General features: G+C 40.5%; 1 protein-coding gene across 1 annotated transcript in view; it reads right to left on the bottom strand.

Moving 5' to 3' along the window:
- Positions 1-1,431: 1,431 nt before the first annotated feature.
- The window catches only part of LOC133993163 (protein FAM124A), a 32,437-nt gene continuing 15,092 nt past the window's right edge, over positions 1,432-18,776 (bottom strand). The window contains exons 3-4 of the mRNA XM_062432029.1: positions 11,654-12,420; positions 1,432-2,516 (exon numbers count right to left, since the gene is read on the bottom strand). Of these exons, the coding sequence (XP_062288013.1) occupies positions 1,665-2,516; positions 11,654-12,420 (1,619 nt within the window). The 3' untranslated portion in view covers positions 1,432-1,664. The remainder of the gene's footprint in view (positions 2,517-11,653; positions 12,421-18,776) is intronic.

Raw genomic sequence — 18,776 nt, 5'->3', positions numbered from 1 at the left:
CGAAGCAACACATTGTACCACTCTCTGCGATGATTTGTCGACGATGACGTCACCTCTGCAGGCCTCAAGGAGACCTCTCCATGACAACCACTGTGCACTATTATTGGAGTTCCCTCTTCAGACTGTGTTAAGACCACACAAGCAGCCTCACACCTGTTAAAGTGCTCATAGTGTGGAGAGAGAGAGGCAGGTTTCACAGGCTGAGCTGAAACAGGAGGTTGTTAAAAATGTCCCCAGACAACAGAGGAGTATTACAGGCCTCACTGTAGTGAAGCAGTGTTGACACATAATACTGTATTAATAAGTCCTGAGGATGGATTGTCTGCGTTTATGCATTTAGATTAGTTTCAAACCGAGACACAGCTCATTAAAACACCACTGTAACAAAGAGTAGTGTTGAAGTCCTATATGCAAATGAAATGGTCATCCTCCAACTTTAACACAAGAGGGCAGCGTTGCATTAAAATACAGTACAGGTTGGTAACTAGTCCAAGATGAGACTTTCCATATTAGTGAATAGCTCACGTTCCTCCTTTGACATAAAATTTAAATAGTGTTTGGAGTTTTGTTAGTATTTGTTGCTCCCAGTTTTAAGATTTTCTTTGGGTTTTTTTTAATGATATGAAAATATGATATTCTATCTTAATTAATTTGTTCTGTAGTTTTCTATGCAGTGTGCCTATGTGACCTGACTTCACATGTTTTTAAATGTTGTGTACATGCTTCACTATTGACCAAACTATATACTTTATAAGATGGAACCGATCATTTTAAAAGGTAAAATAACCAAAGTGAAGCCTTAAATATTGCTCATGCTCTTCAATTTCCCCTTATTTATTAATTAAGGGCTTTGAATACATAAGATATAATTCAGCAGACTGTCTCTTAAATTTCTGAAGTAAAGAAACCTTGACGCATAAATATAAGCATGTTTGCTGTCTCCTATGTTCAAACTGCATGAAGTTTGGTGTGTGTGTGTGTGTGTCTGTGTGTGTGTGTATGTGTGTAAAATAGAGTCCTCACGAGGATATAAAAACAAACGTGTGTGTGTGTGCATTTGTGATCGGTATTTAAGATTTCATGGCTATGACATTACTTTTAAGTAGTTTTATGATTCCTTAACAAATAATTGATTAAACAGGTTCAACTGCAGGGTTATTGATCATTTGAATGTCAAATGAATGACTAAAGCTTGACTAGAGATTCAGTAGCTTCTTCCATCTTTTGCTGCGGATGTGTTGTTCTTATATCAAAATATAATGTCTTTGTTTTTTTGTAAGTAAATATTGGACCTACATTTGTCATGTGGACACCAAATGAAGGATCATTTTGAGAATCAAAGTTGGAAAATTCCCTTAAAGTGGTGCGGCACACACGAAAGGGAAATCATTTTATTGAATACTGTGTACAGTTAAGTGATTGGTCCTTTAAATATGTCATTTACTTACTTTATATAACCTGACATTTACAAAGCATATCTAGCTTAGATCTACATGCAAAAAAAAAGCAACATTGACAAATACATGAGAATATTAAATAAAGCTTGTGCTATGCTCCAGTTCATAATGTCACTGTCAAACACCAGGGGGAAGAATAGAGCCGTGTTAACTCTGGAATCAGTCAGTACTGGCCTCAGTCAGTCGCTTTAGCTTACAATAAACTGATCAAATGTAGAATTCTTGGTCTTCTTCTTCGTCTATCTTGTCCGCCTCTTCTGCTGGCGCGCTAATAATGCTGCAAGTGTCTGAGTGGTTTATGGAAATGTCACTCAGAGATGGGGCGGCGCTTGAGTTCATGTAGGTACTTTGAGGATGTGACCCCAGCAAAGTAGAGGGTGTGAAGCTGTTTGTTCTGACAGAAACGGGAATCCGGCCCAGTGTTGCTGCCTTGTAGGTGCTCTCCAGGATGCCAGGAGAGAGGGAGGGGCCGATGTCTTCGGGCGGCGCCGATACCGGCCGAGAGAGCTGCGGCAGGCTGGGTTTGATGTACGCTGACACCACCGTCAGGTCCACACTGCTGCTCGGATTGACCTTATCCCCCGTGTCCACATCTGTCTCCTCTGCCCCGATCAGAGCGTCCACATTGAGCCGGAATGGTGGGATGAGGGTGGAGCACTTGTTGAGGGACTGGCTCCTGCGGTGGGGGCTGTGAGGAGGAAGAGGAGGAGGCCCAGGAGAGGAGCACGTGGAGCGGGAGCTGGCTGAGCCCAGGTTTGGTAGAGAGAAGAGGGAGTTGGACCGGTGACCCCTCCACTGGGTCCTCCAGGTGTCTGGATGGGACCGGTCAGCCCACTGCTCTTGCTCGTCCACATCCTCACAGGCCATAGGGAGGGAGCCGTGGGAGGGGTGGTGCTGGACTCGGGTACGGGATGTCGGCCGATGATGATGATGGTGGTGGTGGTGGTGGTTCCTGCAGGAGGCAGCGCTGCGGGTGAAAGTGGTTGGAGCTGAGGCCGATTCACTAACGATGGAAGTGAGCGAGGAGTGTTGCCAGTGTTTGAAGGTAGCGCCTTGGACCTGAGCAGGATGGAGAAGAAGAGCAATGAAATGATTTAGAGACTTTGCAGACTACAAACACAGGCAACTTGAGAAACAAAGACATATCTTGTTGTATGATGACTAAATATTGTCTCATCAAAAAAGCAACCATTGCATTAGATTATTAACCCTTACAAACTGTTCATATTCTACACCGTCACAGTACGTTCAGGGTCAATTTTGACCCGGTCTAATATACCAAATTTTGAACTACAGATGTGTTTAGAAAGCATCAATAGTCGATCTGACTGATCAATAAATGTGTGATTAAACCTTGATTCATGTTTCAGAGAGCAGAGAGACTGTATTTTTTAGCTTTTACACCACTAAACAGCTACTATCACACAATATCATGTCCTATTTTACCTAAGACATGAAAATATAACATAGCAATAATGATGGAAATGTATTTTATATAAAGTTAAAATGACAAGAACTTTATGGAACTGTGGGGTTTATTGTATAACCATTAGAGCCATCAGTCTTCACTGCTACATCATAAAAACTACTATCTTATTAAAACTATTAATTTGTCCAATTTGATCCAGAACAGCCTCAATGGACAAACATTTGTAGCACCTATACAAAAGTAGAACATTTAAAATGATTTTATATTTTTGTGCATTTTGCGTCACTTGCGAGAAAAGTCATCAAATTTCAAAGTAAAAGACATGTGAGGTGTTTTTACAGCTGTCAAATGTCAAAATGAGTCAAATTTGACCTAAACTTTATGTAAGGGTAAAAGCACAAGGAGACAGATCTTGATGCAATTGATTTACATCTGGAGTTCACAAGAAGGAAGTCTGAATGTTGTCACACTCATGTGAAGAGAAAAATAAATGGCTTTGTGGATTTCAGGAATCAGATTAATGTAAACCATTCACGGCAAGACAAAAACAAGACTGACCATACTATGTTTTTGTCTTTAACTGATTAAAGGTTTTCACTGGGGGGGGAAAAAAATAAAAATACATATCCAAGTAAATAGTACAAGTATTAAAATAATCTTGGATTTGGTCATTTGTTTAATGGCAACCTCTGTGGCAAAAATGAGATATGGGATATGAGTAAAAAGGCTAACATTAGCCATATAAAGCTATTGGTCATATCAGACCAACTGTGGTTGCATCAGCAAAACCACTGAGTGTATCAGATGGAGGATGGTTGCATTTTTATTATCTCCACCAGGTGTAGGCCTGGAGGGGATCATGTGTTTGGTTGTGTGCGTGCATGTGTCTGTCCACAGCAATCTCACGTACTACTGGAACCATCAGCCTTTTATTTTTTATGCATATTTATGACTGTACGCTCAAGGAATTCTTGTGGTTGCTGTTTTAGAAAAATTTTATTTTATTACGCGATTCCTTATGAGCCAATCGTAAAGCTCACACACGTCCTTTCACCAGTCCATGCCATTTTACGATATGTCTTACAACATAGCAAAAGGCATTTCCTGCAGTCAGCTAGGCCAAAAAAACGTGGCTTACCTATAGTCTGTTGTAGGCCACATTTTGGCCTTTGACATCTATACAAAAGTTCTGTCTCATCTTGAAGTGGAGCATGAACAGATTAATTCCACACCTGATATGTTATGATCCACTAAAGCTTAGTTTCTGTTATCTTAGCTGACATCTTGACTGTACACGCCTTGAGGAGAATTGCCCTCTATTGAGTCTATTGAGGAGCTTCCTTTCTCAAAAGTTACATAGTGTCACTTTAAACTCACTTTTTTTTTAATGACACTTTTTATAATTTTGATTCTAGACAGTTGTCGAAACACACTGAACGAGCCTTGTAGGTACAAAGCTTGGGTGTGTGTGGGGTGAATATATCTTATATTTATTTGCTTATATCGAGTATTTTTAACTACTTTTATGGAAAGTCAATATTTTGAAAATGACTAGATTTGATTAGCTTGTTTCCACAGGGGGATTTTTTACAGTGAAAGAGCACAGGATGTCTCCTATCTCCTTTTTCTGTTGTGTAAATGTAGTGAAATGTGTATATGAAAGCATAGTGGTGCATACTGAAGACTATTAGGACTCTCGTGCAAGTGCTCCTCACGCAACATACAGGCGGCAGAGTGAGGCAGAGTGAGGGAGGACGGTGTACAAGGGAACCCCAGGGTTCACTAAAGCTCCTACAAGCCCCCTGTTCTCAGCCCCAGACACTTTATGAATCACAGCAGCAGCTGGAGAAGTCATCAGACGCAAGAGGAGTCCTGTGTGTATCACACCTCCATTTATGGACCCAAAGTATCTCAAAACACACAGAGAGACTGCTGTTCAGGAAATCTGTGCCGTGCCACAAATCTGCAGCCTGCTTATCGTCCACAAAGCGAAGGTCTGGAAAAATAAGCAGTAACATGGTGGCAGATCTTCTCCTGACACAAACGTGCAAATGTTCTTGTTTTTACAATGCAGCGGGATTCATTTCATTGCCCTGTCAGTTTAGTTTGTCGTCTAGGGTTTCCCTCTCTCGGAGCAGATAGATTCTCCATGTTGCTGTTCTCATGTCCGCTCTGTCATCCAAGCTTTCCTACCAAACAATACAGGCAGAGGTAGTAACTTTCCACACAGCAGCCTCGGGACAATTGTTTCCTACAGGAGCAGACGAGGGGGGGGTTTTTGCACATTTCCATATGTTCAGGTTCACCAACAATAAATATCAAGGAAGCAAATCTTTAAGTGTCCTGAGAACAAGAGCTTAACTTTGATTTACCACATCCTTGTGACAGACAGGTTAGTACAGGGAACAACTGATGTCTGTATTTCTAACATAAATATCCCTGCTCATGGTTGCACATATCCAAATATACAGTGCATAGAACTGAAATTAGAACTAGTTAATCATTTAAGTCATCATTTAGTCAATTATCAATAAAACTATATAACACTTGCTGGTTCAAATGTGAGGATTTTCTGCTTTTCTCTGTTCAATTTGGCATATCTGGATTTTGGACTGTTGGTAAGACTTTACCCTGGACTCTTGGAAATACGAATGGTTATTTTTTTACTGTTGTCTGATTCATCCATCATGAAAATAATTCTCTCTCCCAAATCAATTTGGAGGATATAACACTTACGTACTGTTCATATTCACATTATCCCCTTATTATTAGTCTTTTAACCAAATTTCTAAGCCATAAATCTAGTTTGTATTTATAAATCCGTCATTAGTAAATGAGTTAATCCTTATTTAAGTTACAGAGAGCAGAGAGAGTGTATTCTTTAGGGTTTTACACTAATTTTAAGAAGAGAAAACATAGTACATTATATTATGGTGTTATGGTACATTAATGCCTGTGAATATATTTGAAAAGTCATTTTTTAATTTTTCCAATAAATTCAGCTCAAACCCAGAAAACTATGTATGAAAATGTCTTCCAGTTGCAAAAAAACAAAAACAGTAGAAATATTTAAATTTTTATAAATGTCGTAATATTTGGGTTAAATTTGACCTAAACAGTATGTAAGTGCTTGGTATATGTATACATGTATGTGTATATGTATGTATGTATGTGCATAGGTATACGGTACCTGTCCCTGTTTACATACTTGAATAATAAATCCTCTGACATAAAGGTATTAGTCTACTTAACTATTAATCTACTTAACTATTATATCTGATGAACTAGTATTAGTCTTGTCCTGTTTTCTTCCTTTTTTGTTGATGTTGTTGTTGTTGTCAGTTGCTTTTCTATGCTAACTCCAGCATCATTTTGTTATATAATTTCTTAAAATGAAAAAAAAAAAAAAACAAGAATAAAAGAACAGTATGTAAGGGTTAATATATTACTGTAGAACACTGGGATGCACCAATTACAACAAACAACAACACATAGCAAGAAACAAGTGCACTTTTTTTTTTTTAAATGTGAAAAGCTACCATCTTGGCATGAAAAGCGCCAAAATGTGAGTCCACTGACAGGAATGTTTCTATTCATGACAGCGACACCTCATTAAGCTTATTGTTTATGTGAGCATCTCACTGAGGCTGAAAACCAGAGAAGCTCTCATTATCTGCTGCTTCTGACAAATAATGGAGAGGAGAGACTACTGCTTTCTTTCATAATATGTTTGTCTGAGAGACAGATGAGGTTGTAGTGGAGTATCCTGCCAAAAAACTCCACATCTCTTTTATTTCAAAGCAATATGGAAGTTGTAGTGCCTTTTCTTTAATGTGTTAAATAAAGTTTTCCATATTACTCACATTTTTTATCCTTAACTGAATCCTCTATTTTTGATATATATTATATATTATATTCAATGGCCTTCTATATAGCGAATGGAACTTGCTCAGGTGTGACCGGTGTATAACAACCACCTATTATCATCTGTCAAAGCTCCATACTTAGATCACATGATGACAATGAGAAGGTTCCATTCTCTAAAGAAGGTTCATGGAGCACAGCTCGGAAAAGCTTGAAGGTGAAAATTGAGTCAAAAAACAGTGTCAAGTCAATGAGTTAGTTATAGACTGTTAGTTCACAGCACTGGCAGATTTTATTGTCTTGTTTTAAGAAGACTTTTAATACTCAGGTAGAGATATAAATGACCAAAATCATGGGGGAAAAAAAGCTAGTAAGTGAATCTTGAGTGAAAATATTTGATCAAAAAACTTCATCTTTATCTTAAAATGAGCCAAAATGCTTCATTAAAATCAAGACAAATTACACTTGATTCTTGAAAAATCGTGAATAAGACAATTTGTTTCAGAAACAGTTTGAAATCATATTTTTTGACTTGATTTATAAAGATCTCTTTTCAAAAAGGTCAGTTTACCTAACTTACAAAAGAAGTTTTCATTTCAAAGTTACGGGCTTGGGAATGTATTATGTCAAATGATGGTCCTCACAAATAACAAAGTACAATGTGTGTGTACGTGTGTGTATAGAGAAAAAAAAGTGAGAGTGTAACAAAGCCCCAGTGTTTCCCTCTCCTTCCCTCCCTGCTCAACGTCTCTCCTTTCTTTTATAAACTACCTCTCCCCTCTGTTTCTGTTCCTCTCTCTCATCAACAGTCCACTTCCTTCTGTTTATCTTTCTCTCTTCTTCACTCTGTCTTGTCTCATTCTTGCTCCGTAGCTTTCCTTCGCCCTAGTTGTCCGGCTGCACACTTACCCCTCCCACATAAGAAGAAGAAGAAGGAGGCACTGAGTGGTGTCTACTTTTGAGGCTGTGACAGCATAATGGGGGGTCAAAGAAGGACACATTTGTGCGTGGTGTACCTCAGGGATGCTGCAGGTCAACTGTACTCATTTGTTATTTAGTAACGACTTCTTCTGTGCATGTTTGTTTGACCCTGTCTCTGCTAACATAACACGACAGGATCTGTCCAGTTTTCCGTGAGGACACAAGCTGCAATGCTGTTGAGGAACCACAGCAGGGGGGGTGCCGGGTAATGAGGTTGTTGACATGGCGATGATCAGACCCTTACTCTTGCAAGCTTCAGTTATCTCGGGATAAGCCAGGTCAGCCGGAGATCTGACCCTCAGCGAGCCAAAAACACCACAATGACGCAAAGAGATGTGACTGAAGTTAATAAACACAATTCTTCATCTGCTTCAGCTGCTTGGTTGTGGTTGTTTGGTTGTTTTTTCCAAAGACAGTGAATCGAACGAATGACAGACTCAGCGGCGAGTTTGATGATTAAGTAATTGTTTCAGTCATTTTTCAGACAAAAATACCAAATACTGTCTGGTTCCAGCTGCTAAAGTGTGTGTGTGAGGATCTGCTGCTGTTTTTTGTCATATAGATAGTTAACTGAATATACACTATATTGCCAAAAGTATTCACTCACCCATCCAAATAATTGACATCAAGTGTTCCAATCACTTCCATGGCCACAGGTGTATAAAATCAAGCACCAAGGCATGCAGACTGTTTCTACAAACATTTGTGAAAGAATGAGTCGCTCTCAGGAGCTCAGTGAATTCCAGCGTGGTACTGTGATAGGAGGCCACCTGTGTAACAAGTCTAGTCGTGAAATTTCCTCGCTCCTAAATATTCCACAGTCAACTGTCAGTGGTATTATAACAGAGTGGAAGCAATTGGGAACGACAGCAACTCAGCCATGAAGTGGTAGGCCATGTTAAATGACGGAACGGGGTCAGCGGATGCTGAGGCGCATAGTGCGCAGAGGTCGCCAACTTTCTGCAGAGTCAATCGCTACAGACCTCCAAACTTCATGTGGCCTTCAGATTAGCTCAAGAACAGTGCGTAGAGAGCTTCATGGAATGGGTTTCCATGGCCGAGCAGCTGCATCCAAGCCATACATCACCAAGTGCAATGCAAAGCGTCAGATGCAGTGGTGTAAAGCACGGGCGGCTGTGGCTCAGGAGGTAGAGCGGTCGTCCTCCAATTGGAAGATTGGCGGTTCGATTCCCGGCTCCTCCATTCTACATGTCGAAGTGTCCTTGGGCAAGACACCCCTAGTTAACCCCTAGTTGCTCCCGTTGCTGTGCTGCGTTGCTGTGTGTATGAATGCAAGTGAATGGTTAGATTCCTCCTGATGTGCAGGTTGGCACCCTGCGTGGTAGCTGCCACATTCATCAGTGTGTGAATGTGGTGAATGAGGTGTAGTGTAAAGCGCTTTGAGTGGTCAAAAAGACTAGAAAGGCGCTATATAAGTACAGTCCATTTACGCCGCCACTGGACTCTAGAGCAGTGGAGACACGTTCTCTGGAGTGACGAATCTGGTGATCTGATGGAGTAGTCTGGTTTTGGCGGTTGCCAGGAGAACGGTACTTGTCTGATTGCATTGTGCCAAGTGTAAAGTTTGGTGGAAGGGAGAATATGGTGTGGGGTTGTTTTTCAGGAGCTGGGCGTGGCCCCTTAGTTCCAGTGAAAGGAACTCTGAGAGATTCAGCATACCAAGAGATTTTGGACAATTCCATGATCCCAACTTTGTGGGAACAGTTTGCAGATGGCCCCTTCCTGTTCCAACAAAGCAAGGTCCATAAAGACATAGATGAGAGAGTTTGGTGTGGATGAACTTGACTGGCCTGCACAGAGTCCTGACCTCAACCCGATAGAAAACCTTTGGGATGAATTAGAGCTGAGACTGAGAGCCAGGCCTTCTCGTCCAACATCAGTGTGTGACCTCACAAATGCACTTCTGGAAGAATGGTCAAAAATTCCCATAAACACTCCTAAACCTTGTGGAAAGCCTTCCCAGAAGAGTTGAAGCTGTTATAGCTGCAAAGGGTGGACCGATGTCATATTAAAACCTATGAATTAAGAATGGGATGTCACTTAAGTTCATATGCGAGTCAAGGCAGGTGAGCCAATACTTTTGGCAATATAGTGTATGTTGGTTGGAAAAAAATAAGAAATTTGAAGATGTCACCTTGTGTTCTGCGATAATGGGCATGATTAACAATTTTTCTGACCTCTATTAGACATAATTAATCAAGGTAAAAATTGTTTTAAAATAATTTACCAAAAGTGAAGGGTGCAAGCATTTCTACATAAACATATAAAGAGAGAGGTCAACTACCACTCCTAAGGTGCATTTCAGTAAGAAATATCCAATCACCAACCTTAAAATGATCTGTTTTGACATTAAATTAAAGCTAAAAACACTTTAAAGAATCAGTTCTCCCCCAGATTCAAGGTCAGTGTTGGACAAATTGGACAATGTTTTGATTTAGTTCCCAACTGCAATAAATTAATCTACTACATGTATCTACAGATGGATTCAGCAAGGTGTGACTTTATGTGCTGGTTTGCAAAGGAGTTGGTTTGAAGCCCAGTGTTACTACTTATGGTCAGTGCCATCTTTTCCATTTGGAGCCAGGACTTTCCAAATAAGGAAATGTGTTCTTGAAACACTCCCCGCTACCTCGGACCGATTAACCCTAACCCTAACCTTAACACTGAGCACATCACACGTACATTAGCTACTTTGGCTAAATTGTGCTAACAGGGCAGCTATCATAATCAAGTTACATTACATTTTTATATTACTTAGATATTGTGACAAGAGTCAAACTCAAGTGAGAGTCCTGGAGGTGGGGAGAGCAGCAAATGAACCAACTGTCAATCACAGCTGTCAATCAATGCCCACACAGCAAATCAAAGGTACTATAAGTCTTCAAATCTTATTAACGGAGCAATAATTTGCAAAATGACCACCAACACACTTATTAGAGGGTCTGAATGTAGAGATTGAGACCATAATGACTAGTTGAAAAAAAAAAGATTGACTTAATATTTCCAGAGAGAAAAGAAGTTGATGCTTTTTGAAGGGGAGTCAGTTGGAGTCACCATCTAGTGACCATAGGTGGCACGTAAAGATACTTCCACATTGGCGTCAAGCAGTGGGAGTTGCTTCTGGTCATGACACAGTGTGATGCAGTGTGTTTACAGTGCCACATGACTTTGGGCCAGGTGGCAGTTAAGTATCATGCATATGGTCCTTTGTCATGTCAGATTAGCTTATTGTTTGCATCAGTGCTGTTCCAATCCCAGTAATGGACTAGTGCTTAATCGCCTTGAACTTTCAAAACTACTTATCTCCCACCGCCTGGACAGATATCCCCTCTGAAACTGATATCCTCCAAACAAGGACCATTGTGTGGAGGTGTCTTAATGTGAGTATGTGTGTTTATTCACACTCATGCTTTCTAACAGCATGACATTTGTGTAATTTGTGTGAAACAGGTACAGCAAACTTGTTAGGTTCAATGCTCCTTTGTCTGCTGTATGAGCTTTTATATTAGGCTAAATAAATTACACCCTGTTCTTAACCTTTTTTTTCTCTCTCTTCTTTTTCTTCCACCCAAGACTTTCTTTTCTCTCTGCTTGGCTTGTACACAATCATAAATACAGGCTGTAGACAGAACAAGTAAACCTTCTTCCTCTGTGGCTATTTTATTCTTTAAAGTAATGGCTTCAGTGCTCTAACATTGGAAGGGTCTGGGAATCTGGGAAAACAAGTTTTTACTTCTAAACCTCATGTTTCAGGAATTATTAAAAGAAACAAAGTATCAGTGTCACTTATTCCTTGGATAGATTAACATTCAATCAAATGTAGCTGAGATCAGTTCAGTAGTTTTTTGAGATATCCTGCTAACCAATTAATTAACTAACCAGCTGATATTGGAACACTCACCTGCAGGAGGATCTTATTTCCATCGTAGTCCTCTGTCTGCCAGCGCACATCACTGATTGGGCTGCAGGGGTTTGGCAGCAGGGGTACCAGCGCCCCCACGTCTCGCACCCTCACCTCCATCACTGCTGAATCCAGCGGCACCGGACACTGACCTCTTGGGAGCCTCTTAAATGACATCTGGATCTCCATTTCCAGGTTGGAGTACACCACAAAGAAGCAAAAGTCCTCCTTCTTCTGCGCCACCCTGCGCTGAAGCAGCAGCTTGTACAGCCGCACCATGTCCACATAATTTTCATGACGGCAGTAAACAGTAAATCGCACTATTTCTTTCCCGTAGTGAACCTGCCGCACAGCCCAGAGCGGCGTGCCAGGAGCCAGAGTGAAAAAGTCCTGACTGCACGGGGTCAATGGTGACATCCGCTTGCCATTGCTCACTTCCTCTGTGTGGTGGTAGCGCCAAGGTGGCTGCTGCAGAGCACGGTGCAGCATCAGGATCTGCTCCTCGCCGCCACATGCCTCCTGGAGGAACAAGATGACAGCCAGAGCAGGTTGGCAGGCTGCGGTCTGACTGCCGTGTTGATGGCGCTTGGGCCAGGGCCGCTGGCAGACAGAGGCACGTTCCGACACTCTGAAGAGATGCAGCTCAGGGTGAACCCACGCCAGGACAGCATCGGCAGCACGCTGGAGGAACTTGCCCTGGCCAGGGTCGGCGATGAGGTGGACACTGACGAGGAAAGGATCCTGGAGCTCGCCCATGGATAACTCACCTCCACATTCAACAGCGTCACAATAAGAAAAGAGAGGGAGGGAAGGGAGTAGAGGGAAGAGAAAGACATAAGTGAAGAAGCGATTAAATTATGATGAGCATGTTGAAACTTGTTGAATTTGAGAACAATTGTAGAGGGATAAAAAGTAGGAAGCTGGAGGATTGTGAATGCTCAGATGAGATAAACTTACTCTTCCTGACTCAATCTTTTTTCCAATTTCATAGCCAGACAGAAAATTGATATTTGACAATTCTATAAAACCTTGGATTATGATGAAATTGAAAACATAGAAAAACATGCTGCACCACCACGACCCTTCTTTTCCTGCTCAATAAAAATAAAGGACACAGTGCTTCCTGTGTTGCAGATTCGTCCAATATGAAGATAATTCCAGGCTGTTTTTTCTCCAAAATATTCTTATATCTTTCTTTTTCTTTCCATTGTTTACCTCCGTCTTCAGGTTCTCTCCACTCTCCTGTTCCCTCCACTTCTCTCACTCCTTTCCTCCATTCTGCTCATCTCCATCAACTCAACATCAACTCTTGCTTCCAATTTCAGTGTTTACCTTTCTGCCCCCCACCCTTCCTCTCTAGCAGATCCACGTGGAGCAGGGCTCCTCTGTGGAGGCTCATTAGTGCCATTAGGAGGTCATTACTGAAGCCCAGAGGAATGTTCCAGACCACAGCAGGAGCGATGCATTCAGGTGTAGCCTCCCCCCTGAACCCCTGACCTGGAAATGCACGGCCCTTGGCACAGGTGCTGCAGAAATGCTCCCAAAGCTTGCATTTTTAGCCAGCGTTTTTTTACGTTTTCATGTTACATGTACATACTTTATCCACCTATTTCTACATTCTCTCTTTCTTTTCTACTTTTCCTACGGTCTTTATCTGACTTCTCGAGGGACTTGTCCCATTTCATTTGTGCTTTGAGGCCGTGGGCGGTTTTGGAAAAGGACACACAGTCTTCTTGTCCCTGGCACAGCAGACTTTGAACGTTGCCAGAAACCCTTCATGTAACAGAGGGGCTGAACAGGGACAAGTTCTGTCTCATGAGTCTCGTTGGCCTTTGCAAAAAAGGACAGTTTCTACTTGACCAAAGAGGTGACATTTTGTAAATGTTAGGATTAAGTTACAAGGAAACACTAGAGGTGTAACAACACAGTCAGGTCAGGGTGAAGTATGACACACCGGACATTACAACATTTAAACAGCTTGTATAAAATGTGCCAAAGTTTTTCAACCATTTAACCATTTTTAAATTTTGTATACATGTAGTCTGTTCTCTATCCAGGTCTCCATGGTGATGGAGGAGACATGGCCCAGGTCCATTTTTTTTTTTTTTGGCAGCATCTGGAAGCTGCTTGGCGTCCTATTGATCAAATGCCTCATATACATTATAATTTTGCCTTCCTGTTTGTCCATGATGTATTTCTGTGATTTGTCTTGGTCTATTCTGTACACACTACATCTACTGCTCATTTCCTGGGAGTTGGATCCCTAATGGAAGAAACCTCAGTAAAAGCAACAGATGCTTTTACTGAGGTTTCTTCCATTTGTTCCCCAATTAAATGTATTTTTTTAGGGAATTATTCCTTACTTTAAATAAAGGATCCAAGGACAGAGGATATTTTATTGCTGCACACGTTGTAAAGCTCCCTGAGACAAATGTGTTATTTATGATATTGGTCAAAACAAAACAATGAGTTGACCATAAAAAATGTTTGACAACTTTAAGTGCAAAATGAAAGGTGGGTTGCTACAAAAGTTCATCTTGATGATAGGTCATGTATCTTTTAAAGTTGACACATTGATACCTCTACTATACTTTCCTTCACACAAACAATTGAGATCATCAACATCACCTTTATGTGAAGTAAGCTACTCAATATTAAAATAAGTAAGGAAACACATAGATATAGATATGTTGTTATTCCCCTCATTCATATTTAACCTTCATGATGCTGTAAGAGAAAATAAACAGGCAGAAACACCAAGAAGGTTTGGGTAGCTATTCTTTTTCAACAATCAGTAAAATACCTTGATTTGTAAAGCTCAGTGTCTAAATCTTTGTTCAGACTGAACACGTAGCACATTCGGAATATCAAATCAATGAAAAGACAGGAGCAAATGTGGACTGATGCAGAATCACCCTAAAAGGTGCAAACTGAGTCAAAAACTCAAAAAAATAGTAGCTAAATATAAAATATATCCTCTGTATTCACTTATTTGCATGTAATTGTCTGAGTTCTACCTTTGTATATCGAGTCGAATTTACTTAATTCGAACGTAAAACTGTTAAAAGCTAAATCTAAATTGAGGATAAGGGACTTGAAAGGATTTGGATTCGATGTACACATTCGTCATTCGTCCTAGTGTGACTTGGACTGTCTTAAGAGATAAAGAGAGCAGGATCAAGAAAGTTCCACTGCAGCTTAAATCTGGATCCCAGGACACAGACGTCCTGACACACATACATGCACTCATTAATGGCTGCCTGATCCCATTAGAATCAATGTCTCCCTGACATGAAGCTGGCATCAAGTGACCAAACAGAGATAATAGGGATCCTAAAGGGTATTTACTGTACAGTGCAAACACAGCTTTATTTGTCTACGGTGACTCAACATATACTGAAGCTCTCACTGTACAATCTGAAATCAGTCCAATAGGAATTGAGACCTCAGTCCAAACTGTCCAACTGTGTCTCATTAGAGGTTATGATAAATAATGAGGCCAAAAAAGCAGCAAGTAGGACATAACATCTGATTCTTTACTCTTCGCTTTCAAACGTCTCTTTATCTACATCTTTTGTCTAGGTTTTCTCCTCCCCTGCCTTTCTCCCTGCAATCCGTCTTCGTCTCACATCTCCTCATCTATCCAAAGTTCTTGGGAGTCGGCAACTAAAATGACTCCAAGATTAAAGAAGAATCTAAGTTTGGGTCAGGATCACAAACTCACAGAAAAGCTCCCACACACTTGTTTCTGTCCGCCTGATCGCATTACATCACATCACATCGACATGACATCTAGATCGGAAACTCACTTCTAAACACGTGAATGATAGGGATCCTATTGGCTGCGTTCAGACCAGGAAAAGAACTGCCTCCAAAAGGCAGCCTCTTCTTTCATTTTTGCCACTCCAAAGCGCTCCAGATAGAAAAAAAGAGGTTGAAATCATGTGCTGCAATGTCATCTGACAACACACATGCGCTGACCAATCAAATAAGCAAACACACATACAAGACAGAATACCTTGTAGCATATAGCCGGGAACAACGTGGTGATTCTACTGATAAACTAAAATGAACTGCAATTTTTTCAGGGTTGTGTCTGATAATCCTTCAAACCAATCTTCCCAGTGTGTGTTCCTTATTCCAGCTTTTAACAAGGTCCATCTCTATCCAAATAATAGGAGCTACAGTAAGAGAGGTTGTGCTACTGGATAGGCTCAAGTCAGTTTTGGAGGGAAACCTCTCTGGCTCTGAAGGCCAGGTGTAAACATAGTAAGCTATAAATGGGATTCACACCAGCCACATGGAAGGCTGTGTTGAGGGAACTACTTCACAGATTAAAGAAAGTAGTTGATGAGCAACACTGGGTTAATACAGTATGTGTCACCTGTCAGATGATACTATATGAGAATTAGAAAGATGAGAAAAATATCAAAATGGTAAAATACAACAGATAAACAGTACAATAAAGGTCACGATTTCACTTGATTGGGAACTACTTCACAGAGATCTCCAATATCCAGATATGTGCACCACATCAGTTGCCTAAAAATATACTGTAAACCCAATCAGATTTTTAGTGATATACATTAAAAATAACAAAAAAAATATTTTCATTGCTTCTTAAATTAAACAGAGAGCTGGGTGTTGTGGCTTGTTCAATTCAATTCCATTTTATTTATACAGCACCAAATCAAAACAAAAGTTATCTCAAGGCACTTTAAGTATTTAATTCAATTTGTCTTCAATAAATTTGAATTTAAACCGATCTACCAATCAAAAATTGAGGGGATTACCAAAATTGTTCCAGTTCATCCTGAACGTCTGTATTAAATTTCATGGCAATCCATCCAATAATCTCAGAAATATGTCAGTCTGGACCAAAGTATTACTGACGACTGACATCATCTTCTCTAGAGCTACGCTGCTACAGTAGAAAGGCTAAAAATACAAGTCAATACTTTGATGCTTGTCGAGGCTTTCCTAGCGATGGGGAGCTGGCACAGAGAAGAATAAATTAGAGATTAAGTCACCCCGAATCCTGTGAAGGGGCTGGAGGGGGTTTGTGTGTAAAGCTGTGGAGGAGTGTGTCTCTAAGCTCTTAATCCACTCGAATCTTCGGGCTGAAGCTGATGTTCTGACTCAACTGACCACATACACACTCATGCATGTGCGCAGCCACCCACAACACACACAGACATTAATTGGCACATTTATGTACAGTATGGGTCTATTTTACTTGTTAGAGACTTTTATAGTCTTTCTGTGTTTTAGCAGTAACCAGCAGAACATGCACACACATGATGACGTGAGATAAAACAACACACCTTCCTCTGGCCCCTGCACATATGAGAGTGATTAGCGGCGAAAACTCAACTAAGGCCTCGCAGTGTGTTTATGTGTGTGTGTGTGTGTGTGTGTGTGTGTGTGTGTGTGTGTGTGTGTGTGTGTGTGTGTGTGTGTGTGTGTGTGTGTGTGTGTGTTTGTGTGTGAGTGCAAGTGCTCCAGTCTCAGCTTTAGCTAGCTTGGCCCTTAGTTGTTTAAGTCAAAACAACTGAGGGAGGAAATTCAAGATGGGGGCCCCTTTTGTCATCTGGTAAAAAAAAAGAAGAAAAAAGATGCAAGTTCCAGCAGTCGTACGTCAGTTTGACTGGTGCCAGCTGAATTAAAATGTAAAGTCCCATCTATAACATTAAGCCCTGTAAATGTAGTAAATCCTGTTTAAATGTTTTGACCATTTGTAGGTTTCCTATATAAACAAACTGTATGTGCAACTTATTGGATACTTGTAGGATGAGTCTGGTGATATTCTATATATTTTATATAGTAAGTAAATCCCATGAAAAGACCATAACCAGAAATGTTTATCCTACCAATAAATATTGTGTGAGTATACAAGATATACACTGATATTTGTTATTCGTCTGTTCCGTAGAGCTGCATTAGATAGTCAAAACACATCATTGAGCCACACTGTTGCACTTGGTGACATTCCTTCATTACAACAAACACACACACACTGTAATTTATCTTAATTCAATCCCAAACACACCATCCTGCTGCCAGAAATACTCACTACAACATCAAATGTGTATTCATCCACCACTGAAAATAGTCCCTAACTAAAAAACACTATTTTGTCCTGTTTGAGTACTGTTTGTAACACATCATTGAGCCACACTGTTGCACTGGGTAATGTGTTCATATCATTACCATAAACAAACACACACACACAAACACACACACACACACACACACACACACACACACACACACACACACACACACACACACACACACACACACACACAACACACACACACAGAAGCTTATTTTATTTCAATTCTGCAGCCAGAAATACTTACTGGAACACCAAATGTGTATTAATCCACTACTGAAAATAGTCCCTAACTAAAGCGGTATTTCGTCCTGTTTGACTACTGTTTGTAACACATCATTGAGCCACACTGTTGCACTGGTTGACGTTCTTTCATTGCCATAAACACACACTGTAACTTATCTTAATTCAATCCCACACACGCCAAACTGCTGCCAGAAATACTCACTAGAACACCAAATGTGTATTAATCCACCCCGACTAAGCACTATTTCGTCCTGTTTGCATAATGTTTGTAAAAAAAAAACTACAGTGCCCAGCTGTTTAGAAAATGACTTTTACCGTTTTAAAATGAGAACCAATGGACTCAACTCAGACAGGGAAGGCAAGTCTAGTGAAAGATAGACGGGATGGGATTTGTTGCCAAAATAGAATATAGAATAACGCTATTCATATCTACTAGGGTTTTCTCATATGAAACACACTCTGAGACATTAAAGCAACAACTGATACATAACTCTCTTCTGAGATGAGAACTATAATTAAAAGCTCCTGTTGCATCCTCTGCTTGTCAGCTCAATCTCAGACTCCAGTCCAGTGACAAAAGCTAAACTGCAACTCTGCATTTTTCTGCATATAATTAAACTCCTAAATCATATTAATGTTGACACAACGAAAATGAACACGCTCGTTTACTCTGTCAACCAGAAGACATAAAAGGACACAGCATTGTATTTTATGCTTGATATGACTCTTGAAAAGCAACATAAGCAGAACCTGAATTGGCGA

Source organism: Scomber scombrus, chromosome 13, assembly GCF_963691925.1.
Source record: "Scomber scombrus chromosome 13, fScoSco1.1, whole genome shotgun sequence".
NCBI classification, from domain to species: domain Eukaryota; kingdom Metazoa; phylum Chordata; class Actinopteri; order Scombriformes; family Scombridae; genus Scomber; species Scomber scombrus.
This window is presented reverse-complemented; position numbering and strand designations above follow the sequence as displayed.